The sequence below is a fragment of the Rhinoderma darwinii genome, chromosome 4, assembly GCF_050947455.1.
Source record: "Rhinoderma darwinii isolate aRhiDar2 chromosome 4, aRhiDar2.hap1, whole genome shotgun sequence".
Taxonomy (NCBI): domain Eukaryota; kingdom Metazoa; phylum Chordata; class Amphibia; order Anura; family Rhinodermatidae; genus Rhinoderma; species Rhinoderma darwinii.
The window spans coordinates 311,742,463-311,767,721 of NC_134690.1; the positions used below are offsets into that span (position 1 = coordinate 311,742,463).

General features: G+C 42.6%; 1 protein-coding gene across 2 annotated transcripts in view; it reads right to left on the reverse strand.

The window, feature by feature from the left end:
* Nucleotides 1-25,259, reverse strand: part of AHCTF1 (AT-hook containing transcription factor 1) — a 224,478-nt gene that overhangs the window by 186,515 nt on the left and 12,704 nt on the right. For both annotated transcript variants that reach the window (XM_075862729.1, XM_075862728.1), the window contains exon 2: nucleotides 328-457. In XM_075862729.1, the coding sequence (XP_075718844.1) occupies nucleotides 328-448 (121 nt within the window). In that variant the 5' untranslated portion in view covers nucleotides 449-457. The remainder of the gene's footprint in view (nucleotides 1-327; nucleotides 458-25,259) is intronic.

Genomic DNA, 25,259 nt, shown 5'->3' on the forward strand with positions numbered 1-25,259 from the left:
CAGATAACATATAACGGAACGGTTTTTCATTCACCGCAACAACATGTTATAGTAGTAAAGCTTATGTTCACACCCCCGTGCAGACACATACAAGGCTCAATCCGTCCACCAATAATTATCCACTTCTTGCCCTCTTCCATAGATCAAAGAAAAAAATATGCACTTTTAGCATATGCGAGCACAATAAAGGCTAGGAGACGTTTACAGTATACGTATGTTTCATTTTTTGGGGAATATAGATCAATATTTGGTACATGCCTAGCACAGGAGAAAAATGTGTAGTGAATACAGCCTTCTAAAATGTATTGGCTTTGATAGGTATCTTACCTGTGGTAAACTTAGCACGCAAGACAGATTCCAAAGTGATTTCATCCTCCTGAAGAGCTTCTATTGTGGTCTCTGGAAAATGCAGCAAGCTGCTAGATATTTGTGCGACAAGGTTTTGCATTTTTTCTTCCTTTTAAAACAAAAGAAAAATGCAGAATTAAAACTAAAATAGAACTAGTGTGTATGTACAGAACATTAATACAGATTAAATGCAAATATTGCAGGTGTTTTTTGTTGAAAACGACATCAGATAACGCTCCAAAACGAACAGCGTATTATTCTGCCTTCCATTGATTTCAATGGAGGTTTAGAGGCGGAAACCGCACCAAGACAGCATGACACTTTCTGCGAGCGGTCAAAAAAACGCACCAGAAAACAAAAAAAAACTGGGGAGATTTGGGGAGTGTTTTGGTGCAGATTCCAAAACGGTTTCCATGTCTTTAGAATCAGCGCAAAACAAAAAAAAAAAAAAGAAGCAGTGTGAACTGGGCTTATATCTCCCATTGTATTGTGCACCTTTGTATTAAAAAACATACTTTTGACATACGGTGATTCAAATGAAGCCTATAAAATGTGTTCAGCATATGCGACGGAAGCATTCCGGACAGACACCGAATGCATAGGAAAAAAAAAAAAAGAGACGTGAACATAGCCCAATACTGGATCAATTGAAACGCATTGAACCACAAATCATCTGGTGAGTTTAAGGGGACGAGAAATTTTCTAAAAGGTCTTATAACTAGCACCCTCACCACATACAGCATAGTTTGTGAATACTTAAAGTAAAATTTGTGTGCATGGCGCAGAGCCGCTAGAAAAGCCGTATTATTTTCTGTCGGATTCCTATGGAATTCAATAGAAAAAACCCCCAGAAGAAACACTATGAAATCTGAGGCACATAGAGGTACAGTAAAGACCACATGACTGCTCCACACAGACAGAAGCCATGACACGGCCAAGTGCATAAGGCCGAACAGATTTTGCATAACAGTTATCAAACAAAGGATTTATATTAAACCTAGTGGAACAAACTGCAGACCAAAGGGGCTGGCTGAGTAAGAATGAGCAAGAAGCATGTTATAGAAGATCAGTTTTGGGGTTTATTACAATAAAAAGCAGTATAATTTATAATTAAAGTTCTAAAGATTCCCGTGCCAAGTCTTTTACGTATCCACGCTGCTGCAGAGAAGACTCTCAATCGCTAACACAAAAAGGTCAAAAGAAAAAAAGGTAAACGTTTACAAAATCAGGAAACTATTAACCCCTTCAGGACCCAGCCTGTTTTGGCCTTGTGCACAGCCGATTTTTCAAATCTGACATGTGTCAATTATGTGGTAATAACTCCGGAATGCTTTTACCTATCCAAGCGATTCTGAGATTTTCTCGTGACATATTGTACTTTATGATAGTGGAAAAATTTGGTCGATAAATTCAAATATTTAGAGAAAATTTGCAAAAACGTGCATTTTTCTAAATTTAAATGTATCTGCTTGTAAAACAGATAGTAATACCACAAAATAGTTACTAGTTAACATTTCCCATATCTTTATATTTGCATCGTTTTTTGAACATCCTTTTATTTTTCTAGGACGTTACAGGGCTTAGAACTTTAGCAGCGATTTCTCACATTTTCAAGAAAAATTCAAAAGGCCATTTTTACAGGTACCAGTTTAGTTCTGAAGTGGTTTTGAGGGCCTATTAGAATCCCCCAATAAATCACTCCATTTTAAAAACTGCACCCCTCAAAGTATTCAAAACAGCATTCAGAAAGTTTCTTAACCCTTTAGGCGTTTCACAGTAAATAAAGTAGAGGGGAAATTTACAAATCTCTTTTTTGCCGAAATTCATTTGTAATAGAAGAAAATTGTGTAACACAGAAGGTTTTACCAGAGAAATACAACTCAATATTTATTGCCCAGGTCCTGCAGTTTTTAGGAATATCCCACATGTGGCCCTAGTGTCCTAATGGACCGAAACACTGGCCTCAGAAGCAAAAGGAGCACCTACAGGATTTTGGGGCCTGCTTATTTTTAGATTACCGTATATGTCGGCGTATAAGACGACTGGGCGTATAAGACGACCCCCAACTTTTACCCTTAAAATATAGAATTTAAGATATACTCACCATTTCGTGCAGGAGCGCTTCACTATGGACATCGGCGGCAGGACCCAGGACTCTGTCTCTTTGAACTCGCGCATGCGCAGATAGGCTGCTTCATCGCGCGAGATCTAAGAGGCAGGGAATGAGAGGAAAGGGAGATCTACGGAGGCTTACAGAGAAGTTCCCTGGCGGCTAATACCGGCTTCCCTCAGATCCGTGGCGGATTCCGTCCCGGGAGCCTGTGTACCGGACTGCAGGCTCACAAGGTAAGAAACAACCTGTGTACAAGACAATATCCGGCATATAAGACGACCCCACACTTTTGACATTTTTTTAAGGGTGTAAAAAGTCGTCTTGTACGCCGATATATACGGTATATTTTAGGCACCTTGTCGGGTTTGAAGAGGTCTTGTGGTGCCAGAACAGTGAAACACCCCAAAAGTGACCCCATTTTGGAAACTGCACCCCTCAAGGAATTTATCTAGGGGTATAGTTAGCACTTTGACCCCACAGGTATTTTGATATATTTATTGGAGTTAGGGCTTATTCAGACGAACGTTATATACGTCCGTTTAACGTGCGTTGCACAGACCTATATTAGTCTACGGGGCCGTGCAGACAGTTGCGTGATTTTTCCGCAGGGTGAGTCTGCTGCGAAAAAGTCACAACATGTCCGTTCTTTGGGCGTATTTCGTGCATCACTCACACCACACGGAAGCACTTACGTGGGATCAGCGTGATTCGGGCAACAGCTGTGAAGAGGATGAATGAAAAAAAGAAAAGCACCACATGCTTTTCTGTTTACAAACATCCAATCGGAGTGTCAATGATGGCGGCTGCGCGAAAACCATCATATGGGGCTGACACACGGAGCGGTCAAGTGCCTTTTGCGCGCACAAAACGCCGCGTTTTTTGCGTGGGCAAATGCACACGCTCGTGTGAATCCGGCCTTAGTCTGTGAAAATTCAAATCTACATTTTTTTCAGAAAAAGCATAGAAATTTGTAATGTTTACAAGGAATAAAGAAGAAAATGCACCCCAACATTTGTAAAGCATCTTCTCCCGATTACGGAAATACCCCATATGTGGTAATAAACTCCAGGGGTGCTGTCATAGGTGAAAGGGTAAAAGATTTATCACTTACCGGTAAATCGGTTTTTCAAGAACCTATGGCAGCACCCCGCTGTTACCCTCCCTTGGTTCTAGCAAATGATCCTCATAAGCTGGATCACGAACCTTAAATTTAAACATTTCTGTAAATATTGTATATATAAAAAGGTGTGAGGGAATTTCACAAAAAAAAAAAAATAAATAAAACTACTTCTCATCCCGAGTTCTTCCTAAAGACTGGGTGTGTGGAGAGGTGTGTCTATTTTTATATCCTCAGGTTTCCTGTCCAGTGGATGGGACGTCTCTCCAGGGGTCATAGGTTCTTGAAAAACAGATTACCGGAGCCGTGTCATCCACGTGGCTTGCGGCGGATTGGATGCCCGGCCGCGGCATCATCCAGGGAGGGAGTGATCTGTTACTATTTATGTCCGGTGTCTAACTCGGCTCGTGTTCGACCAGCTGACTAGTGTCGTGCACGAGCTGGGTCCATGATACAGGCACGCAATAGGCATCTCCCGGACTATAGATGTGTTTATCTTTACCATTGTGTACCCCTGATGAAGCACCCTGACCAATAAGCGGTGCGGAAACACGTAGGGACACGGTCTATTGGTATAGATTGACATAGATTGGGCTGTAAAATCTAATTTGTGGTACAGTTGGAGTTAGGTATCGTATTTTGTAAGAAATGCCGAATTTGAAGAAATTTATAGAAGTCTTTATTGGAAATTTGAAACGTTTCGGAGATATGTTGGAATATTAGAGTGTCCCCCTGGTCATATAGGTCATTTATGGAGAGTATGCCATTTGCTCGCCACACAGACAAATCAATGGAAGGCATGTGATCTTCAATTAGTGAGAGAGGTAGCTTCTGAAGAGGAATATCGCATGTATGAGGAACAGAGGAAATAAATCAAGACCATATCGTAAGGGAGGTAAAGGTGGAGGTCAGATACACAGAAGGGTTGTGGAGGTGCCACATATCGTTTATAAGGTCTGTTTGTAAAGTCGTATTCCCAGTTGTGTTTCAATATCTACCCCACTGGTTGCGACACTGCAAAAAAAAAATTAAATGAAAAAAATAAAAATAAATTGACACTTTTTTTTTTTTTTTGCTACAAGCTCCATCCCCAACGTTGTAGCAGACGTGATGCACGGTTTTTTTCTTTCGTTTGTTAGTAATTGTGTGAGAAATGGAGCCAGGGGAATGCCAGAAGTTGTAGTCCTCTCCGCTTATACCTCTACTCCCTGTAATGTCCCCTGATATCCCATAATAACAGCCTGGACATGCTGGAAGTTGTAGTCCTCTCCGCTTATACCTCCTCCCTGTAATGTCCTCTGATATCCCATAATAACCTTCTCGACATGCAGGGAGTTGTAGTTCTCCCCTCCTATACCTCCTCCCTGTAATTTCCTCTGATATCACTTTACAGCCTGGACATGCTGGGAGTGTTTGTTCTTATACCTCCTTATTTATTCCTTCCCCAGGAGTAAGCACACTTTGTCTGTGATGGTCACTTTACTAGAGGAGCAGATGGTCATTTTACTGGAAGGGGCGGGCTGATAGTCATTTAGTGGTTTCCGCTTCTGATCTCCCATTGAAATTAATGTGAGGCAGAAAAAACCTGCGGCGCTCGTTTGGTGCTTTTTTGCCTTCGCTTAAACGGCTTGAAAAAATGTGGGCAAAAAAAAGAGTGGGGAAAAAATAAGTCAAACAATGCTGTCAATTCAAAATCTGCCTCAATTTCTAAAGGAATTTTGAGGCAGATTTTTATTTTCTGCCTTACAAAAAAACACTGAACATAACCCAAGAGTAGTGCTTGTTTTTAGCAGTTTGTCGTTTTGTAAACTATTTTTGGTAGGTGTGCCCTGAGTTTTTTTTTCGTTTTTTTTCCTGGGGTGCCTCGAGCCTGAAGAGGTTGGGAAACTCTGTTCTAAGGCATATGATGGTATAAGTGACACACTAGTTAGGTTGGGAAAAAGGAGAAGATTCCATCGCTGTCATACTATATATGAAGAAAAATACTGTACATAGATAAAGTGCATCGTTAACAGAAACATAAGAGGTTTGTAAAGACATACAGGGACGATTAAGGTCAAATAAGAAATCCACAGACAGCAGTCTAAGGTTGTAAGGTCAAAGAGAATGTCCCCACTGACGTGAAGTGGTATCAATGAAAACCACTAGTACGGGGCTAAATTGAGAAGAACTCAGAAAGTCGACAACCGATACTCCCTCAGGTAGGATTACAGTAGCCATTTAGAATGAGTGTCAATACACCGCAGTCCATTCTCTATGTAGGCGATGTGGTGATCGCTTTGCTGGAAACGATGTGGAGGACCATTCCGCTTGAATGTTCCAGTTTGCCAACATAGAGATGGCCTCTTCGGGTGAAGCAATGACACTGATAGCGCCGGCACAATTAATTAGTCGGGAAGCAAGCCCCAACGGTAAGGTATGGAATGTTTCCTCAGATACAAAGTACTATCAACAAAATTTCTTCTGGCCTGCAAAGTAGCCGCAGATAAAAATCAGTGAACAGCTTCAAGGTGGTATATGGTGATGGGAGTGGTTGCGGTTTCCTCGCTCTCTCCATCGGGCCCTCTGACATGGAAGAAGGCATAACGGACAAGAAAATCCCTAGGAACAGTCGGAGTGTTTTTGGCTTTGGGACCCTATGAGCCGCGCCGATGCAGAGTTCGAATTCAGCAATGGTAGGTAGCATGCGCTTAGCATAGCTGTAGATCACTTTTAAGTTCCACATTAGGTACGGATTCCGGGATCCCTCTGAATTTTATATTATTTCTGCGATTTCTATCCTCGCTATCTATTAACTTTGCCTGCAGTAGGAAAAGCTTCTCTTCCAGGGAATTATGAGAGTCAACCATATCATTTTGGGCCGAGGCAAAGGACTCCATTTTATCTTCCAAACGCGAGACCCTCTCCTCCAGACTGTTTAAAGAGGATTGAAAAGGTGCAATGATGTTTGTGAAGTCCATATGTAAAGAGCCCCTAAGTGCTAGAAGCATAGCTTGAAGTGTCGTTTCAGACACCATCTTGTCAGAAGTCTGAAAAGCAATGAAGTTATCCTGGATGTCAAACATAACCAGAGGGCCTGTAACTTGGCCATCTTCATCTGATGCATCAGCGAGTCGTTGTTGTTTGGTAGGGCTGTCGTGATGCGATCGGTTGGATGTCTCTGAGGGAGACGCAGGTATATCTGTGGACGAGGAACGGAGCGGTGGAGAAGTAACATCCTCCTGCATAGGAGGTGAGGAATCACCCCTGGTGTCTGGGAGCGGTGATGAATGCGAGTTCCCGTCTCCATTTATTGAGAACTGGCTCCGTCATGCATCGTCCAAGGCTGGGATGCAGGGTGTAAGCGTACCTGCTTGCAGTGCGGCTTGCATTGGTGGGGCGTTCTCCCCACTGTTGGCACGGAGCTGGGATCCGGCGCCATCTTTATTTTCTCCATCTGAGAAGAAAAAGTGCTCCAACGGCTTGCTGCTTTTCACTTTCAATGTTTTTTTCCTGCCCATTTGAAGTCGTGGCAGGCGCTTTAATAACCGTAAGTAGAACCCGATTTACGAGAGCACAGATTCTATGCGGCCATCAAGCCTGCCGGCCAAGTCACGCACCCTGAATTGTTTTTTTGAACGTTCTATTTTTCTAGGACGTAACAAGGCTTAGAACTTTAGCAGCAATTTCTCACAGTTTCAAGAAAGTTGCAAAAGGCTATTTTTTAAGAGACCAATTCAGTTCTGAAGAGGCTCTCAGGGGCCTATACATTAGAAACCTCCAATAACTCGCCCCATTTTAAAAACAGCATTCAGAAAGTTTCTTAACCCTTTAGGTGTTTCACAGGAATTGAAGCAAAGTGAAGCTGAAATTAAAAAATTTTTTTTTTCTTTTCAGAAATGTAATTGTAATAAAATTTCTTGTGTAACACAGAAGGTTTTACCATAGAAACACAACTCAATATTTATTACCCAGATTTTGCCGTTGTTAGAAATATCCCACATGTGGCCCTAGTGTGGTAATGGACTGAAGCACAGGCCTCAGAAGCAAAGAACCACCTAGGGTATTTTCAGGCCTCTTTTTTTTAGAATATATTTTAGGCACCATATCAGGTTTGAAGAGGTTTTGTGGTGCCTAAAAACTAGAAACCTGGGGCGTGCCCGGATGTTGATGGAGTAGGACGTATGGTTCAGAGCTCCTCCACTAACCAACCGAAAAACTGCGGTTTATCTTGGATTTAGCCTCCCAATACTCTCGCAAGATAGTAAGACAGTAAGCTGGCATCTTCTGGCATGCCAAGTGCTGGGACCATGGACGCATACCTCCGCTCAGACACACTGGCGGGACGGGTGTGATTACCTGAGCTTCCCGTGGACATAGCATCTCAAGCTTCCTGGTGTCCGTCGGAGCCTATAGAGGTGGACCCCCTTGCAGGTGCGGCTCGTTCCCTGTCACCAGAGTCGAATGGGACTTCACCCGCTGGGCAGCTCCCCATCTCGGGACCCGGAGATGGCCACGTGTTAGACCGGCCGCCATCTTTGGGTGTCCCCTCTGTACATACTGAGGGACCGCAGGCCTCCCTGGAGCGCTCCTCTTCTCAGGTCAGTGACTTACCATTTACCCTAGAGAACTTTCCACTTTTACCTAAACCTCCGAGACCCCAAAGGGACGAGATCCCTTCTTCTAAACGTTCCAGGGAACAAGGGACGATCAGAGCGGGAATCAGAGTTGGAGACTCCCTCCATCTTTACTCCGCAGACGCTATGCGGTCAGGGCTCAGATTCGCAGGCATGGCTCTCTTCCTCAGACTCTGAGTGCCCCACTCCTAAAAGACAAGACTGGCATTCAATCCTCTGCCAGCTTCCTACCAGAGAGGACTTTAAATCCCTTATAGCGGAGGTAAAATGCTGCCATTGAGGCCGTGCGCCAGGACATACAACAAATCTCGTGTAGAATGAAGTCGTTAGAAGATGATCATGACTACTCGCCAATATGTTGCTCAGCTACAATCTACAGTTTTGGCCCAAAATACGGCTCTGATCATAAACAACTGGAAGACCTTGACAATAGGGGTCGGCACCATAACATTAGGGTCCGTGGTGTACCTGAAGCTAAACAAGACGAAAATTTGTAACACGTCCGGACTACCATTTTTAATAATGTTATAGGTGCTCCTGCTGAACAGAATATCAAGCTAGACAGAGCTCACAGAGCCCTGAGGCCAAAAGGTGCTTCCACTCTACCTTGGGATATCATCTGTTGTGTCACAGACTTTGAGCTAAAGGAAGCCATCATGGCTAAAGCCAGAACTCAACGTTCCATTGAATATAAGGATTCCACCATCCAACTGTTGCCTGACCTGTCTTGAATTACTTTGCACAAGCGTAGACAAGTTCGTCCTCTGCTCTCCACCCTGCGAGAGAACATCTAATATCGCTGGGGATTCCCATTCAGTCCCACAGCCAGGCGAAATGGCCGTTCTGCTGTTCTTAGTTCACCTATGGATGTCCGTGCCTTCTGTGACATTCTAGATATTCCAGTACCGAAGTTACCTAACCCCCACCACCACCCCCCCCCCCTCCTGTCTGGCACAATGTATCACCAAGGAAGAAACTGGCCACAACACGGGGGCTCTACGTTAGACATTGGACACAAATCTCCATCCCAGAGATAAAGATCTTGTTTCTGGAGGCAACTACTCATAATTGCACTGACAAGTGCACAGACCGCATTGAACGTTTTCTTTATTTCTATATTAAGTGATATTTCCTCAAGAATTGTTTTTTCCTCCTGTAGGTTGTCGTGGAGGCCATTAGACCAAGTCATATAGGATTTGGACACCCCTGGAGCAGGGGTTGAGACCTGTGCGCTCGACTAAAATTGGCTTCTAGTGGTTCTTATCCCCTATAGAGAAGCTACACTCTCCTAGTGCATCTGATGCATCTAGTGTTCTCACTGTTGATCTTTTGAATTTTCTAGTCTTTATATTGTTGCATGATCGACTTGATAGCGCAATGTAGCTATATATGTTTTTTGCTATTATTTTTATTTGCTTGTCTGTGTCTCCCCTATCCCTCCCTTTCTTTCCTCCGAATCTGGTGTTTTATTAGGAGATCTGGTCGGTGGCATGGTCCTAGACTGCTAGAGATGAGCTGCAACCTCCCGCCATCCCGCTCGGGACGCAGGTTGGCCCACCCTCGGGGGTTTATATTACCGTTTGATTTAATGTTTTCAGACCTGTCATGGCGCGTATAGTTTCCTTGAATGTTAAAGGTCTAAACTCTGAGGTAAAGAGGAGACTTGCGCTCTGAGAACTGAAATATTTAAAAAGGCGGATATCGCCTTCCTCCAGGAAACGCACCATGACAGATCCGGTTCTTTCAAATTTGCCTGGCCTCATTTCCCACTGGTCTACATGGCTACCCAAAATAAGAATAGGGCAGGTGTTACAATTTTGGTTTCTCAAGATTGCCCGTTGCAAGTTAGCAAGTCCATTATGGACCCGCTGGGACGGTATAATCATCCACCTGGGGACCCTGAAAGGTGTTCCACTCACGATATGTAATGTGTATGCCCCGAATACCTTACAAATCCCCTTTTTAGAGAAAGTATTCGCCAAAATTTCCCACCTCCCACTCAGCTTATAGGTGGAGACTTTAATCTCCCTCTCTCCGATTTATTGGACAGGCAGTCCCTCACTACACCTATGCCACCGCGGGAATTAAGTCGACATGCATCGCCATTTCGCCGATTGATCCGTAAATATAATTTATATGACCTGTGGAATCTCTAATCCTTCAGCTAAACAGTATACTTTCTATTCCCACCGACATAGTACACACACTCTGATAGATTTTGATTTATTTTTGGGAAACATACCTGGCCTCCGCTCAACCTCATCTGTTGACATTAGCCTTATTACATGGTCAGACCATGCCCCAATTATGCTTGATCTCCGTTCCGACTTACGGGCCACTCGGCAGTGTCATTGGAGATTGAATGAACGACTGCTTAAATTCCTGATACATAAAGATTCCCTTAAAACTCACATTGAATCTGATTTTACTCCTAACAAAAAAACTCAGTCCCTACGGTGTCCACAATTTGGGAAGCCCACAAAGCAGATCTCCGAGGGCATTGTATCTCCATTTCCTCCCGCCTCAAACTGGATACGAGGCAACAACGTGTAGATCCGACAGCGACTCTCACTACCTTCAGCGACTCTCACTACCTTAAAAAAAAAAAACAAAGTCCCTGTCCCCTTCCACATCCACTCTCCGTCGCATTATCAAGACACGGAGCAAATTGAAAGATCTGTCTGTAGCCAAGGTGGAACAATTACTATTATACACTAAACAAGGATACTATGAAAAGGGGAACAAAGCCCACTCGTTGCTTGCAGCGCAACTGCATAACACACAATCACAATCGACCCCGTCTGCACTTTAAGATGCGCAGGGCCATTTGCTATTTGACCCTGCAGGCCAATATATTCCACCAATATTATACAAAGTTGTATTCTCTCCCGTCATGACTCGCTACAGACCAATCTGCCCGTGCCCAATGTCTCTCGGACTATTTAGCCTCATGTTCTCTCCCTATTCTTAACCCCTTGCGTACCTTCGACGTAATAGTACGTCGCTGGCCGCTTATTCCAGCGTACCTTCAACGTACTATTACGGCGCAGGAATAAACTGTCACTATGTGAAATCACATAGCGACAGAACAGCGGCGGCAGCTGTCATTGACAGCTAACCGTCTCTGCTACCGGCCTGGGGACCAATTAGCAGTCCCCAATGCCGGCGATTGCTGTGATTGGTCAGTCTCTGAAGACTGACCAATCACAGCCGTCGGTGACGTTTTCTGCAGGAGAAAGCTCCTGTCACTTTCTCTGATCTCCTCACTTCTGTGAGATACGTGAGGAGATCAGAGAAAGCGGTTAAAAAAAAACAAAAAAAAAACACTATTTTTATTAACCCCTTCCCGAAAATGGGCGTATAGTAACGCCCTGAGGATGAAGCGGGCACAGGAGCTGTGCTCGCTCCATCTTCATCGGATGTCGGCTGTAATATACAGCCGACATCCCACTGCAACTACAGCGATCACTGTCCTCTCCGATCGCTGTAGTTTAACCCCTTAAATGCCGCTGTCAATAGCGACAGCGGCATTTAAGTGATTGATACAGAGGGAGGGGGCTCCCTCTGCACCTCATTGCCCCCCCACCCCCGCGAAAAATCGCGGGGTTCTGATGGTTGCAATGGCAACCAGGAAGCCTAGCAACGGCTTCCTGGTTGCCAGGTACGGGAGCCTATTAGGTCCAGCCCAAGGCAGGACATAATAGGCTCAACTGTCAGTTGTAAAGTGACAGTTACAATACACTGCACTACATCAGTACATACAGAAGTAGTGCAGTGTATTGTGCAGGGGATCAGAAGATCAGATCTTCCAGTCCCCTAGTATGTGTAAAATAAAAAGTAAAAAAAAAAGTTTTAGATAAATAAATAAATACAAGTTTTACGTAATAAAAACAATAATCGCCTTGTTTCCCTGACCAAGCCCTTTATAATTAGAAAAAAAATGAAAAAAAAGACAAAAACTAGACATAATAGGTATTGCCGCGTTCGTATCGGCCTGACCTAAAAAAAATATCATATTATTTATCCCGCACGGTGAACACCGTAAAAAAAAAATACCATAAAAAACCATGGCAGAATTTCCTTTTTTGGTCACGTTGTTTCCAAAAAAATGGAATAAAAAGTGATCAAAAAGTCGCGCGTAGCCAAACATGGTACCAATAAAAACGACAGTGTGTCACGCAAACAATGTATGTACTCCGCACAGATTACATATGCCCCCACATTATAAACTGAAACACCAGTAAAACTACTACCAAGCAAAATCTGCGCTCCAAAAGCCAAATGGCGGTTCGTCTGGGCCTGGCAGTGTGCCCAAACAGCGGTTTATGACCACATATGGGGTATTACCGTACTCTGGAGAACCGCTTAACAATTTATGGGGCGTATGTCTCCGGTGGTACAAGCTGGGCCCAACGCATTGGGCACTGAAATAGCATATATGTGGAAAATGTCAATTTTATATCTGCAACATCCACTGTGCACTAATTTCTGAAAAACCTTTGGGGGTCAAAATGCTCACTACACTTCTAGATGAATTCCTTGAGGGGTGTAGTTTCCTAAATGGGGTCACTTCTCGGGAGTTTTCACTGTACTGGTACCTCAGCGCAATGCAACATGGCGTCAAAAAACAAAATTTTGCAAAATCTCCACTCCAAAAACGAAATTGCACTTTTTCCGTTTAGACCCTTGCCGTATGTCCAAATAGCCGTTTACAACCACATATGGGGTATTTCCGTAATCAGGAGAAATTGTGTAACACATTTTGGGGTGTCTTTTCTCCTGTATTCCTTGTGGAAATGAAAAATTCTGAGCTAAAGCTACAGGTTATTGGAAAAAAAAAATGTTTTCATTTTCACGGACCAATTCTAATAAAATCTATAAAACACCTGAGGGTTCAAAATGCTCACTACACCTCTAATTTAATTCTTTCAGGGGTATAGTCTCCAAATTGGGATCACATCTGGGGAATTTCTACTGTACTGGTACTTCAGGGACTCTGCAAATGCGACATGGCCCCCAGAAACCAATTCAGCAAAATCTGAGCTACAAAATCCAAATGGTGCTCCGTCCCTTCTGAGCCCTGCCATGGGTCCAAACAGCAGTTTATTACCACATAATGGGGTATTTCCGTAATCAGGAGAAATTGCTTTACAAATGTTGAGGTGCTTTTTCTCCTTTATTCCTTATAAAAATTAGAAAATTCTGTGTTTTTTCCAAAAAAAAGTCTCTTTTCATCTTCACAGACCAATTCCAATAAATTCAGCAAAAAACCTGTGGGGTCAAAATGATAACTATACCACTAGAAAAATTCCTTGAGGGGTCTAGTTTCCAAAATGGGGTCAGTTTTGGGGGGATTCTACTGTTTAGGTCCCTCCAGGGCGTTGCAAACGTGACACGGCACTGAAAACCATTCCAGTAAAATCAGAGCTCCAAAATCCAAATGGGGGTCCTTCCCTTCTGAGCCCTGCTGTGGGTCCAAACAGCAGTTTATTACCACATATGGGGTATTTCCGTAATCGCGAGAAATTGCTTTACAAATGTTGGGGTGCTTTCTCTCCTTTATTTCTTGCAAAAATTAGAAATTTTTACGTTTTTCCAGAAAAAAAAGTAGATTTTCATTTTCACAGACTAACTCCAGAAAATATAGCAAAATACCTGTGGGGTCAAAATGCTAACTATACCCCTAGATAAGTTCCCTGAGGGGTGTAGTTTAAAAAATGGGGGTCACTTTTGGGGGTTTCCACTGTTTTGGCACCACAAGACCTCTTCAAACCTGACATGGTGCCTAAAATATATTCTGAAAAAAGGAGGCCCCAAAATCCAAGAGGTGCTCCTTTGCTTCTGAGGCCTGTGTTTCAGTCCATTAGCGCACTAGGGCCACGTGTGGGATATTTCTAAAAACTGCAGAATCTGGGCAATAAATATTGAGTTGCGTTGCGTTTCTCAGGTAAAACCTTCTGTGGTACAGAAGAAAATGTATTACATATGAATTTTGTAAAAAAAAAATGAAATTTGAAAATTTCAGCTCTACTTTCCTTCAATTCCTGTAAAACGCCTAAAGGGTTGAAACACTTTCTGAATGCTGTTTTGGATACTTTGAGGGGTGCAGTTTTCAAAATGGGGTGTTTTATGGGGGTTTCTAATATATAGGGCCCTCAAAACCACTTCAGAACTGAACTCGTCCCTGAAAAAAATCGCTTTTTGAAATTTTCTTAGAACTTTAGCAGCAATTTCTCCTATTTTTAAGCCTTGTGAGGTCATAGAAAAATAAAAGGATGTTCAAAAAACGATGCAAACATAAAGTAGACATATGGGAGATGTTAATTGGTAACTATTTTGTGTGGTATTACCATCTGTTTTACAAGCAGATGCATTTAAAATTGGAAAAATCATAATTTCTTCATATTTTCGCTAAATGTTGGTGTTTTTCACAAATAAGCAATGAATTTATCGGCCAAATTTTTGCACTAAACTAAAGTACAATATGTCACGAGAAAACAGTCTCAGAATCAATTGGCTAGGTAAAAGCATTCCGGAGTTATTACCACATAAAGTGATACATGTCAGATTTGAAAAAATGGGTCTGGTCCTCAAGGCCAAAATGAGCTGGGTACTCAAGGGGTTAAAGCAACGGATTCCGCCATGCTCAATGCACCGATTACCTTAGACGAATTACAGGATACTGTCAAAGATCTCCCTAATGGTAAATCCCCAGGCCCTGACGGCTTCTCCTACCTCTATTACAAAGTCTTTCAGGACTCCCTATCTCAACACGTTAGATCTCTTTAATTCCTTCCTATCGGGAGCGAAAATCCTATGCTTCATTCCTTTATTACGGTTATTCCTAAGCCGGGGAAGGACCACTCTGACTGTTCTAACTACAGGCCGATATCTCTGCTGAATGCGGACCTAAAAATATTTACCAAGATTCTGGCCAATAGGCTAGGTTCAATTTTACCCGGCTTGATCCACAAAGATCAGGTGGGCTTAGTTATGCATAGACAAGCTGGAGACAACACTAGACGTACTATAGATCTGATATTCTCAATAAATCAGAATCATCCGGCCTGCTCCTGAGTTTAGACGCCGAAAAAGCCTTTGATCGGTTGGATTGATTCTTCCTCTTCGCTACCTTAAAGAGGCTCTGTCACCAGATTCTCAAATCCCTATCTCCTATTGCATGTGATCCGCGCTGCACTGTAGATAACAGTAACGTTTTTGTTTTTTTAAAACGTTCATTTTTGGCCAAGTTATGAGCTATTTTATATATATGCAAATGAGGTTTGAAATGGACAACTGGGCGTTTTTTTTTCCGTTATGTCCAACTGGGCGTGTATTGTGTTTTTAACTGGCCGTGTTTATGTGTATGATGCTGACCAATCAGTGACCAGTCAGCATCATACACTCCTCTCCATTCATTTACACAGCAGCGATGTGCAGCTACATACACAGAGATTAACGTTAATCAAGTGTCCTGATCATGAATACACATGTTCATCCAGCCTGGACGTCATGTGTATTCAGAATCCTGACACTTCTGAATCTTTTCTTTGAGATTTCTAGCAAGGCAAACGAAATCTCGCGAGATTACGGAGGCAAACGAGATTTCGCTTCACTTGCTGGAAATCTCACAGAAAAAATTCAGAAGTGTCAGGATTCTGAATACACGACGCCCAGGCTGGATTTCATGTGTTTTCATTATCAGGACACTTGATTAAAGGACCAGGATCACGGGAAAAAATTTTTTTAGACCCATTTGCTTTTAGTGTTTTATTAACCCCTTCCCCCTGCTTGCATTCTGGGCCCTAATGTCCAAGCCATTTTTTACATTTTTCCATTGTCACATTCGAAGAGCTGTAACTTTTTTATTTTTGCGTCGGCATAGCTGTATAAGGTCTTGTTTTTTGCGGGATGACTTGCAGTTTTTATTGGTACCATTTGAGAGTAGATGCGACTTTTTGATCACTTTTTATCAAATTTTTTTTAAGTCAGGATTAACAGAAAACAGCAATTTTTCCATTGTTTTTTATTTTATTTTTTACGACGTTCACAGTGTGGGTTAAATAATGTAACAGCTTTATAGTCGGGGTCGTTACGGACGCGGCGATACCAAATATGTGTAACTTTTTTGCTTTATTGTAGTTTTTTTTAATAGTAAAGCATTTTGTAAGGGGAAAAAGTGGGTTTTTCATTTTTTTTGTTTCACTTTTTTTTTTTTATTAACTTTATTAACTTTTTTACTAGTCCCACTAGGGGACTTCACTATACTCCGATCGCTATTATAATACACTGCAATACTTTTCTATTGCAGTGTATTACTGCCTGTCCGTTTAAAACGGACAGGCATCTGCTAGGTCATGCCTGCGGCATGATCTAGCAGGCATTCGCTCCAGGCAGACCCGGGGGTCTTTATTAGACCCCCGGCTGCCATAGAAGACACAGACACTCGGCGATTTTATCGCCGGGTGTCAGTGAGATGAGAGGGAGCTCCCTCCCTCTCTCCAAAACCATTCAGATGCGGTGCTCGCTATTGTGCACCGCATCTGAAGGGTTAAACGGGTGAGATCGATACTAATATCGATCTCACCCAGCAGAGCAGGGACGCCCCCAGCCCTCAGCTGCCTCTGGCAGCTGAGAGCAGGGAGATTTTACAGCTCCCTGCTCTGTTTACTTTATTCTACAGCAGCGACGTAGAATGGCGGCGCTCTAGAATAAAGCCCACTAATGACCGCCGTAAAAAGGCTTATCGGCGGTCATTAAGGGGTTAAACATTTTTTTATTTATTTATTTGTTTGTGTTTTACTTTTTTTATTTTTTAACTTTTTCTTCCCTATGGGGGCTGGCATTTTTTTTCCATTTCTGTATGTGTCGATTAACGACACATACAGACATGGAATACGGCAGCTACAGTCCCATAGTGAATGCGAACGGGGCCCGTTCTATCCACTATGGTGTACTCCGTCTGTGTGGGAACGGCGCATGCACCGCTCCCACACAGTCCAAATAAAACCTGCGACATCCGGCGCCATTTTCTTGTGGACCGGAAGTCGCGGCCGGACAGTAAGATTACTACTTCCGGTCGCGGCTTCCGGACTTGTGCACTTGGAGCGAATATAGCAGACGGACCGGAGGGAGCGGCGGCAGGAGCAGGTAAGTTAGGTCTGTGTATGTATGTGTTTTAGTGTGTGTTTACTACTGTATGTTAACCTACTACACTGTGTGTTAGCTCAAAAAATGGTGACACACAGTCTAGGTTTGACCGTTCAATCCCCTCGTTTCTCCCGTCACTAGCCAGGATAAAGGAGGGGGGATTCTGAGAGCTCATTAGAGCAAGTGAGTTTTCTCAAATTTTGCAGCATAAAGCAATGTGGTTGCTTTACCACATGCAATGCTGCAATTTTGGGAATTGCTCCATCTAGTGACCAGCGCTGGGAAATATTATAAATTAGAATCTAATTTATAATATTTCCGGACTCGTGAAAAAAAAAAAAAAATTAGAACAATGTTTAATCACCTATACACTGTTTAACTTTAACGTTAATCTCTGTATGTGGCTGCACATCGCTGCTGTGTAAATGAGTGTATGACGCTGACTTGTCACTGATTGGTCAGCGTCATACACAAACACGCCCAGTTAAAAAACACAATACACGCCCAGTTGGACATAACGAAAAAAAAACGCCCAGTTGTCCATTTCAAACCTCATTTGCATATATATATATATATATATATATATATATATATATATATATATATATATATATATATATAAATAAAATAGCTCATAACTTGGCCAAAAATGAATGTTTGTTTTTTTTTAAAAAAAGGTTACTGTTATCTACATTGCAGCGCCGATCACATGCAATAGGAGATAGGGATTTGAGAATCTGGTGACAGAGCCTCTTTAACAACGATGGGTGTCTCTAGTCCTTTTCTTGCTGCAATACAGGCATTATACTACTCTCCGAATGCAATGGTTAAATTGCCGCATGCCACTTCTCAACACCTTTCTATTTTCAATGGTACCTGTCAAGGTTGCCCTCTCTCCCCCCTACTTTTTGTGCTATGTGTAGAGTTCCCATATCAGGAGTAATCCGGATGTTCAGGGAATTATGGTACGAGATGGGGAATTAAAAATTTCCCTGTTTGCTGCTGATGTCCTCTAGACTCTGCGTAACCCACAAATTTCCTTACCTAATTTACATTCGGTCCTAAATGAATATAGCTTACATTCGGGATATAAAGTTAATAATTCTAAGACAGAAGCACTGCCAATTAATCTTCCCCTGTCGCTTATATCGACCCCGGACTCCTCCTTTAATTATGCATGGAAAACAGACAATAAAATATTTAGGTACTCAGATGTCTAGTTCCTATTCCTCCCTGAATAAATATAACCATACCCCTTTTTTCAAAGAAATGAATAAACTTTTATCTAAGTGGTCCACTCTACCCCTCTCCTTCGGCAGTGTGTCTGTGGTTAAAATGACTATTTTGCCAAAATACCTGTACCTCTTGGAAACTCTCCCGGTATCTATACCACGAAAAGATATTTGCAAACGTCTTTATTGAAATATATTTGGGCGGGTAAACGACATAGTATCCCAAGGTCAGTCCTGCTTTCGACTGTTACATCCGGTGGCTTAGCTATCCCAGTTGTTTATCGGTATTATCTAGCTGTACATTTACGTAGGATCCCAAGCTGGACCTCGCTACGTGCATATAACAAATGGACTGAGATTGAGAAACTATGGATTGCACCTATACACCCGAACGTTTTGTTGTGGTCTGGAGCTGCAGATACTCTGCCGATGCCCTTACTTAGTTCGATGGTGTTTACTAGGACTATTTGGAAACTGTATAATACCCTATATTCTTTGTCCTCTTTAAAATCCCTATTGACACCCTTTTTATTTAATCCTTCCCTACCATATAGCCTTGCTGCAAGAATGACCCCGCCTTGGTCGAGAGCCGGTTTATTCTATTTTGCCAACATTGTAGACCCACGTCAGCGAACTATCTTACCATTTCAAACGTTACAATCAAAATACAGCTTACCAGATAATTCATACTTTAGTTATTTGCAAATCACCCATTTTGCCAATTCTCTGCATTCCGAACTTGCTTTTCTAAACCCACGCCCTTTGAAATTCTTTGCAAAACGAATGTCTCAACTAGGGATTTAATATCTGCGATATATGCTACCCTCTCATCTTCGTCTGTACCTATGGTTGCCAAGCATGGATACATGGTTTAATGGGAGACTTATCTAGGTAGGGAATTCCCCTTGTCACTGTGGCAAATCATCTGGTCCCATGAAGCGAAGTCATCCCTCTGTGCTTCATATAAAGTGAACCAGTATAAGATTTTGATGCATTGGTATCACACTCCGGAATTCCTTCATCGCATTTTCCCTCTAGTATCAGATAGAGGCTGGAGATGGCGCAGCAACAAGGGGACACTTCCTCATATCTTTTGGGATTGTCGGTTGCTGCGCCCCTTTTGGGGGGAGGTTAGAGACCTTATCCATAGAGTGCTGGAGATTAGCCTCCCATTGCAAGTCATGACTTTTCTCCTCAATGTACCACCTAAGGGCTGGAGGAAGGTTCAATCCCGGTTATCACTACATATGCTTACTGCCGCAAAATGTCTTATTGCAGCTCACTGGAAGCGCACTAATCCTCCTACGCTAGATGCTCTTCATAATAGAATTAGGGAAGTTAGGAGAATGGAATCGCTGACAGCCTCGCTGAACAATCGCCTGGAATGCTTTACCAGCGTGTGGCTGCCGTGGGACATGTATGACTCTTCGAAACCACCATGATCATACGCAGTATACTTATTGTATTCCTCTTCGATACAAAAGTAAGACTACAATATCTCTTAGGTTCCTCTTTTCCTCACCTTATCCATACCCTTGTGTACCTGTCTATTGTTTTGTTATAACTGTTTAACCCCTTCACGACCAGCCCACGTAGATTAACGGGCTGCCGTGCTGGGCTTTTCTCCTGCAGCCCGTTAATTCACGTGGTGCCAGAACAGAGTGTAGAGCGCTCTCCCTGTGCTCTGAATCTCTCAGCACACGCTGCTACTAGCAGCCTTAGTGCTGAGAGAAGACATCAGGACCGGATTGGTGTCGGTCCTGATGACATGATCACCATGATAAACTTATCATGATGATCACAGCAAAGTTTGATGCAGCAACAAACTTTCGTGCTATTTGTTACAAGGTTTCTCCTCCCTCCCTGTCAGATCGTTCTGAGACAGTGGGGGAGAAGAAGTTGTGCCGAGCAGCTGCTGTGTGTCTCGTATAAAGACACAATGACTGTGAAACACACAAAAAACACCTCCACATAGATAGTTTAGTGTAGGTAGTACTCAGACTAGGACAATTAATTAGGGCTTATAATGTGTGTTGTCTGTCTTCATAGAGAGATAGATATATATATATATATATACACACACATATACACACACACACACACACACACACACGTAATATATATAGACATATATTTGATATTTGTTAATACTAAAAATTAATTAGGGATGTTCTATAGCTATAGCATCATGTAGATATATACGCACATGTAATATATAAGTATACACACATACTCCTATAAATCCCTTCATATATTTTACACGTCTGTAAATTCTAAATACATTGATTCATTGTTAGGCTGTGTTCACACAGTTTTTTGCAGGAGGAAAATTCCTCCTGGAAAAACTGCTCCAGACGGTTTTTGCACAGTGGTTTGCCAAAAACTCGCCAAGGTGTTTTTTTTTTACCCTTCTGACTGATTGAAATGGAGTTTGAGGCGGAAACCGCCTTAAGATAGGTCATGTCGCTTCTTTTTACCGCGATGCGTTTTTTTTGCTCACGGTAAAAAAGCTCGTCCAACTCCCATTGAAATCAATGGGAGACATTTTCGGGCGGTTTTTGCGGAGCGGTTTCCGCGCCGAAAAACTCGTAAAAAAAAAACTCCCTCTGTAAACAAAGTTAAATGTCGCGGTAGCTATTGACGGCGGCATTTAACAGGTTAAACGGCCGCAATCGAAGTAAACTTCGATCGCGGGCGTTGGAGCAGGAGCTCAGCTGTCAGACAGCAGAGCCCCGGCTCCAGCCTGCACGGGAGACCCGTGCAGAACTTAGACTAGGCTCACGTGAAAAGGCGTCAGCCTAGCCTAAGGTCCCTTAGTGACGAACGTGAAAAGGCATATTGTTGGTCACCAAGGGGTTAACTGGTTGCCGACACAGGACGAGTATGCTCGTCCTGAGCGGTCGAGCACTTCGCATTAGGACGAGCATACTCATCCTGTGTAACAGCCGTCTGTGAGCGCGATCGAGACAGCCACGTAATAGACAGCCACGGCCCCGCTCTGACAGCAGAGAGGAGAGAAACATCTTCTCTCCGCCGTTAACCCTTTGAACGCCGCGATTAAAGCTGATCAAAGAGGGCGGAAAGCACATTGATCGCGTCACAGAAAACTGTGACGAGATCAAAGCCCATAGCTCATATGGCCAGACAGCCCTGGGTCCATTGAAGGACCCCAGGGCTGTCTGAACATATTTCCTGTTGATCGGGCATACTGAGGTATGCCCTAACAACTGCCTGTGTACGATCAGTAACAGGCTAATGTACTGGCATATAGAGCCAGTACATTAGTTACAAAATAAAAATCAAAATGATAAATCCCTTTATGGGATTTAAAAAAAAAAGTTAAAATGAATGTAAAAAAAAAAAAATTTATGATAGATAAATAAATAAATAAAAAGTAAAAAAAACACAACATTTTTTTTATAATAAATAAAATTTTTAAAATATAAGTCCCAAAACATGAAATAATAGAGACATATTTGGTATCGCCACGACCGTAACAACCTGTACAACAAATGTATAACAATATTTATGATGATCGGTGGTGTATGGTGTAAAAAAAAAAAAATTAAAACTGCAGCGGAACTGCTTTTTTTTCTGCATTTTCGCCAAAATAAAAATGTATAGAAATTAAACGATTATGTAGGTACCATTTCTTGGTACAAATACATTAAGTACAACTCGTCCCGCAAAAAACAAAGCCTCATACAACTACGTCAAACAAAAAAATGAGAGTTATGAGCGTCGGGATGCAAAGAGGGGAAATGTAAAAAAATTGCTCTGTCCTCAAGCCCAAAATTGGCCGTGGCACGGAAAACAAAACAGTGGCACGGGAAAAAAAATTTTTACATCAGTTTGATTTTAGTGCTTTATTAAAAACTTTTAGATTTGTGTGTTTGTGTTTTACTTTTTTTATTTTTTAACTTTTTCTTCCCTATGGGGGCTGCCATTTTTTTTTCCATTTCTGTATGTGTCGATTAACGACACATACAGACATGGAATACGGCAGCTACAGTCCCATAGTGAATGCGAACGGGACCCGTTCCATCCACTATGGTGTACGCCGTCTGTGTGGGAACGGCGCATGCGCCGCTCCCACACAGTCCAAGTAGAAATGTGCGCCGTCCGGTGCCATTTTCCTGTAGACCGAAAGTCGCGGCCGGACAGTAAGATTACTACTTCCGGTCGCGGCTTCCGGACTTGTGCACTTGGAGCGTCGGTAGCAGACGGAGCGGACGGACTGGAGGGAGCGGCGGCGACTGGAGCAGGTAAGTGATTTCTGTGTATGTAAGTGTTTTACTGTGTGTTTACTAGTGTATGTAAACCTACTACACTGTGTGTTAGCTCAAAAAATGGCGACACAGTCTAGAAGGTTTGACCATTCAAATCCCCTCGTTTCTCCCGGCACTAGCCAGGATAAAGGAGGGGGGATTCTGAGAGCTCACTGGAGCAAGTGAGTTTTCCCAAATTTTGCAGCATAAAGCAATGTGGTTGCTTTACCACATGCAATGCTGCAATTTTGGGAATTGCTCCATCTAGTGACCAGCAATGGGAAATATTATAAATTAGAATCTAATTTATAATATTTCCTGACTCATGAAAAAAATAAAAAAAATTAGAACAATGTTTTATCACCTATGTTTTTTGCTAGCAACACATTCCCTTTAAGGCTGGGTTCACACGACCTATTTTCAGACGTAAACGAGGCGTATTATGCCTCGTTTTACGTCTGAAAATAGGGCTACAATACGTCGGCAAACATCTGCCCATTCATTTGAATGGCTTTGACGACGTACTGTGCAGACGACCTGTAATTTACGCGTCGTCGTTTGACAGCTGTCAAACGACGACGCGTAAATTGACTGCATCGGCAAAGAAGTGCAGGGCACTTCTTTGCAACGTAAATTGAGCCGTTCATTGAAGTCAATGAAGAGCAGCTCAAGATTACAGGCGTCAAAGACGCCTCGCATAATACGAGGAGCAGCATTTACGACGCAGCTGTTTTCTCCTGAAAACAGTCTGTCTTTTCAGACGTAAAAGGTAGCTAGCATGTGCACATACCCGGGGTTAAAGAGAATGTGTCGCTAGAAATTTTTTATTTATTTTTTTGTTAAACAGTTAGTATATGCATGATTACACTTTGGTATATTTCCTGACTTTAAAAAAAAATTGAAGTTTGATTCTATTTAATAACATTTCCATGTGCTAGTCACTAGAGGGAGCAATTCCCAAAATTGCAGCATTGGCATGTGGTAAAGCAACCTCATTGCTTTATGATGCAAAATTGTAGAAGACACACTCGCTTTAGTGTGCTCAAACAATCCCCCTCCTTTCTCCTGGCTAGTGCCAGGAGAAAGGAGGGGGTTGAATGTTCAAACCTCCTACACTGTGTGCCGCCATTTTTTTGAGCGAATGCAGTGTAGTAGGCTTAGATACAGTGGTAATCACAGAGTATAGCACGAACATACACAAACATAAGTTACCTGCTCCTGCCGCCGCCCCTAGTCCTTGCTTCTGAACACATGAACGGAAACCGCGACCGGAAGTAGTCATCTTACTGTCCGGCCGCAACTTCCGGTCCACATGAAAATGGCGCCGGATTTCGCTCTGCCAAAGACCTTCCTTTTGGTCTGTGTGGGAGCGGCGCATGCATCAAAGCCCTTCAACTTGTTCAAAGAATCAACCACCACAATATCCTGTGGCAGAGAGTTCCATAGTCTCTCAAGTCTTATTATTGGGAGAAAAAAAAGAAGAAAACAAAACTATATACATTTTGTGTCTTGTATCATCATCGCATCAACCCACAGGATGAAGTTACCATGTCATTTATGGGGCACAATGAAAGCCGGGAAAAAGAAAAACCACGAAAATCAATTCCAGAATGGCTTGTATTTGGATTTCCTCTTCCAAAAAATTAAACAGAAAGTGATCAAGAAGTCGTATGTGTCCCAAAATGCTACCAATAAAATTTACAGCTTGTCTCGCAAAAAAATAACCCCTTACACAGCTCGATGAACATAAAAATAGAAGTTATGGCACTAGTAATGCAGTGATGAAAAAACATCCCGATGTGCAGGCCGGAGGGGATCATTCCTTCAGTTTCAGGGCCCTAGTATTTAGGAACTAGGAAGGGAAGGGACATAGCTCATCTAGTGGAAGCCACAGCCGGGAAAACAAGCTTAACAATTTATGGGGTAAGCTTTTCCAGTGGCCCAGTTGGGCACAACATATTGAGCGGTGAAATGCCATATCAGTGGAAAAATTTGAATTTTCACTTTGCATCATCAACTGTGTACTCATTTCTGAAAAACAGGTGCTCACTACACCCCTTGAGAAATGCCTTTAGGAGTGGTTTCTAAAATGGGGTAACTTTTTTGGTATATCAGGAGTTTTGGAAATGCGACATGGCATCCGCAAACTATTCCATCAAAATCTACGGTCCAAAAGTCAAATACCACTACTTTTCTTCTGAACCCTCCCATATGTCCAAACAGCATGCAATAAAAACACCGGGGAATCCCTCTGCAGTCAGCCCATAGGACCTAAAAAGGACCCCAGGGCTGTCTGTTACGTTTGCCTGCTATTCGGGCACATTATGTGCTGCCTGGTCAGCAGCCTGTGTCATAGTGACAGTGTAATGTATTAGCATATAGAAGTATGCTAATACATTACAAGTAAAAAAAAAA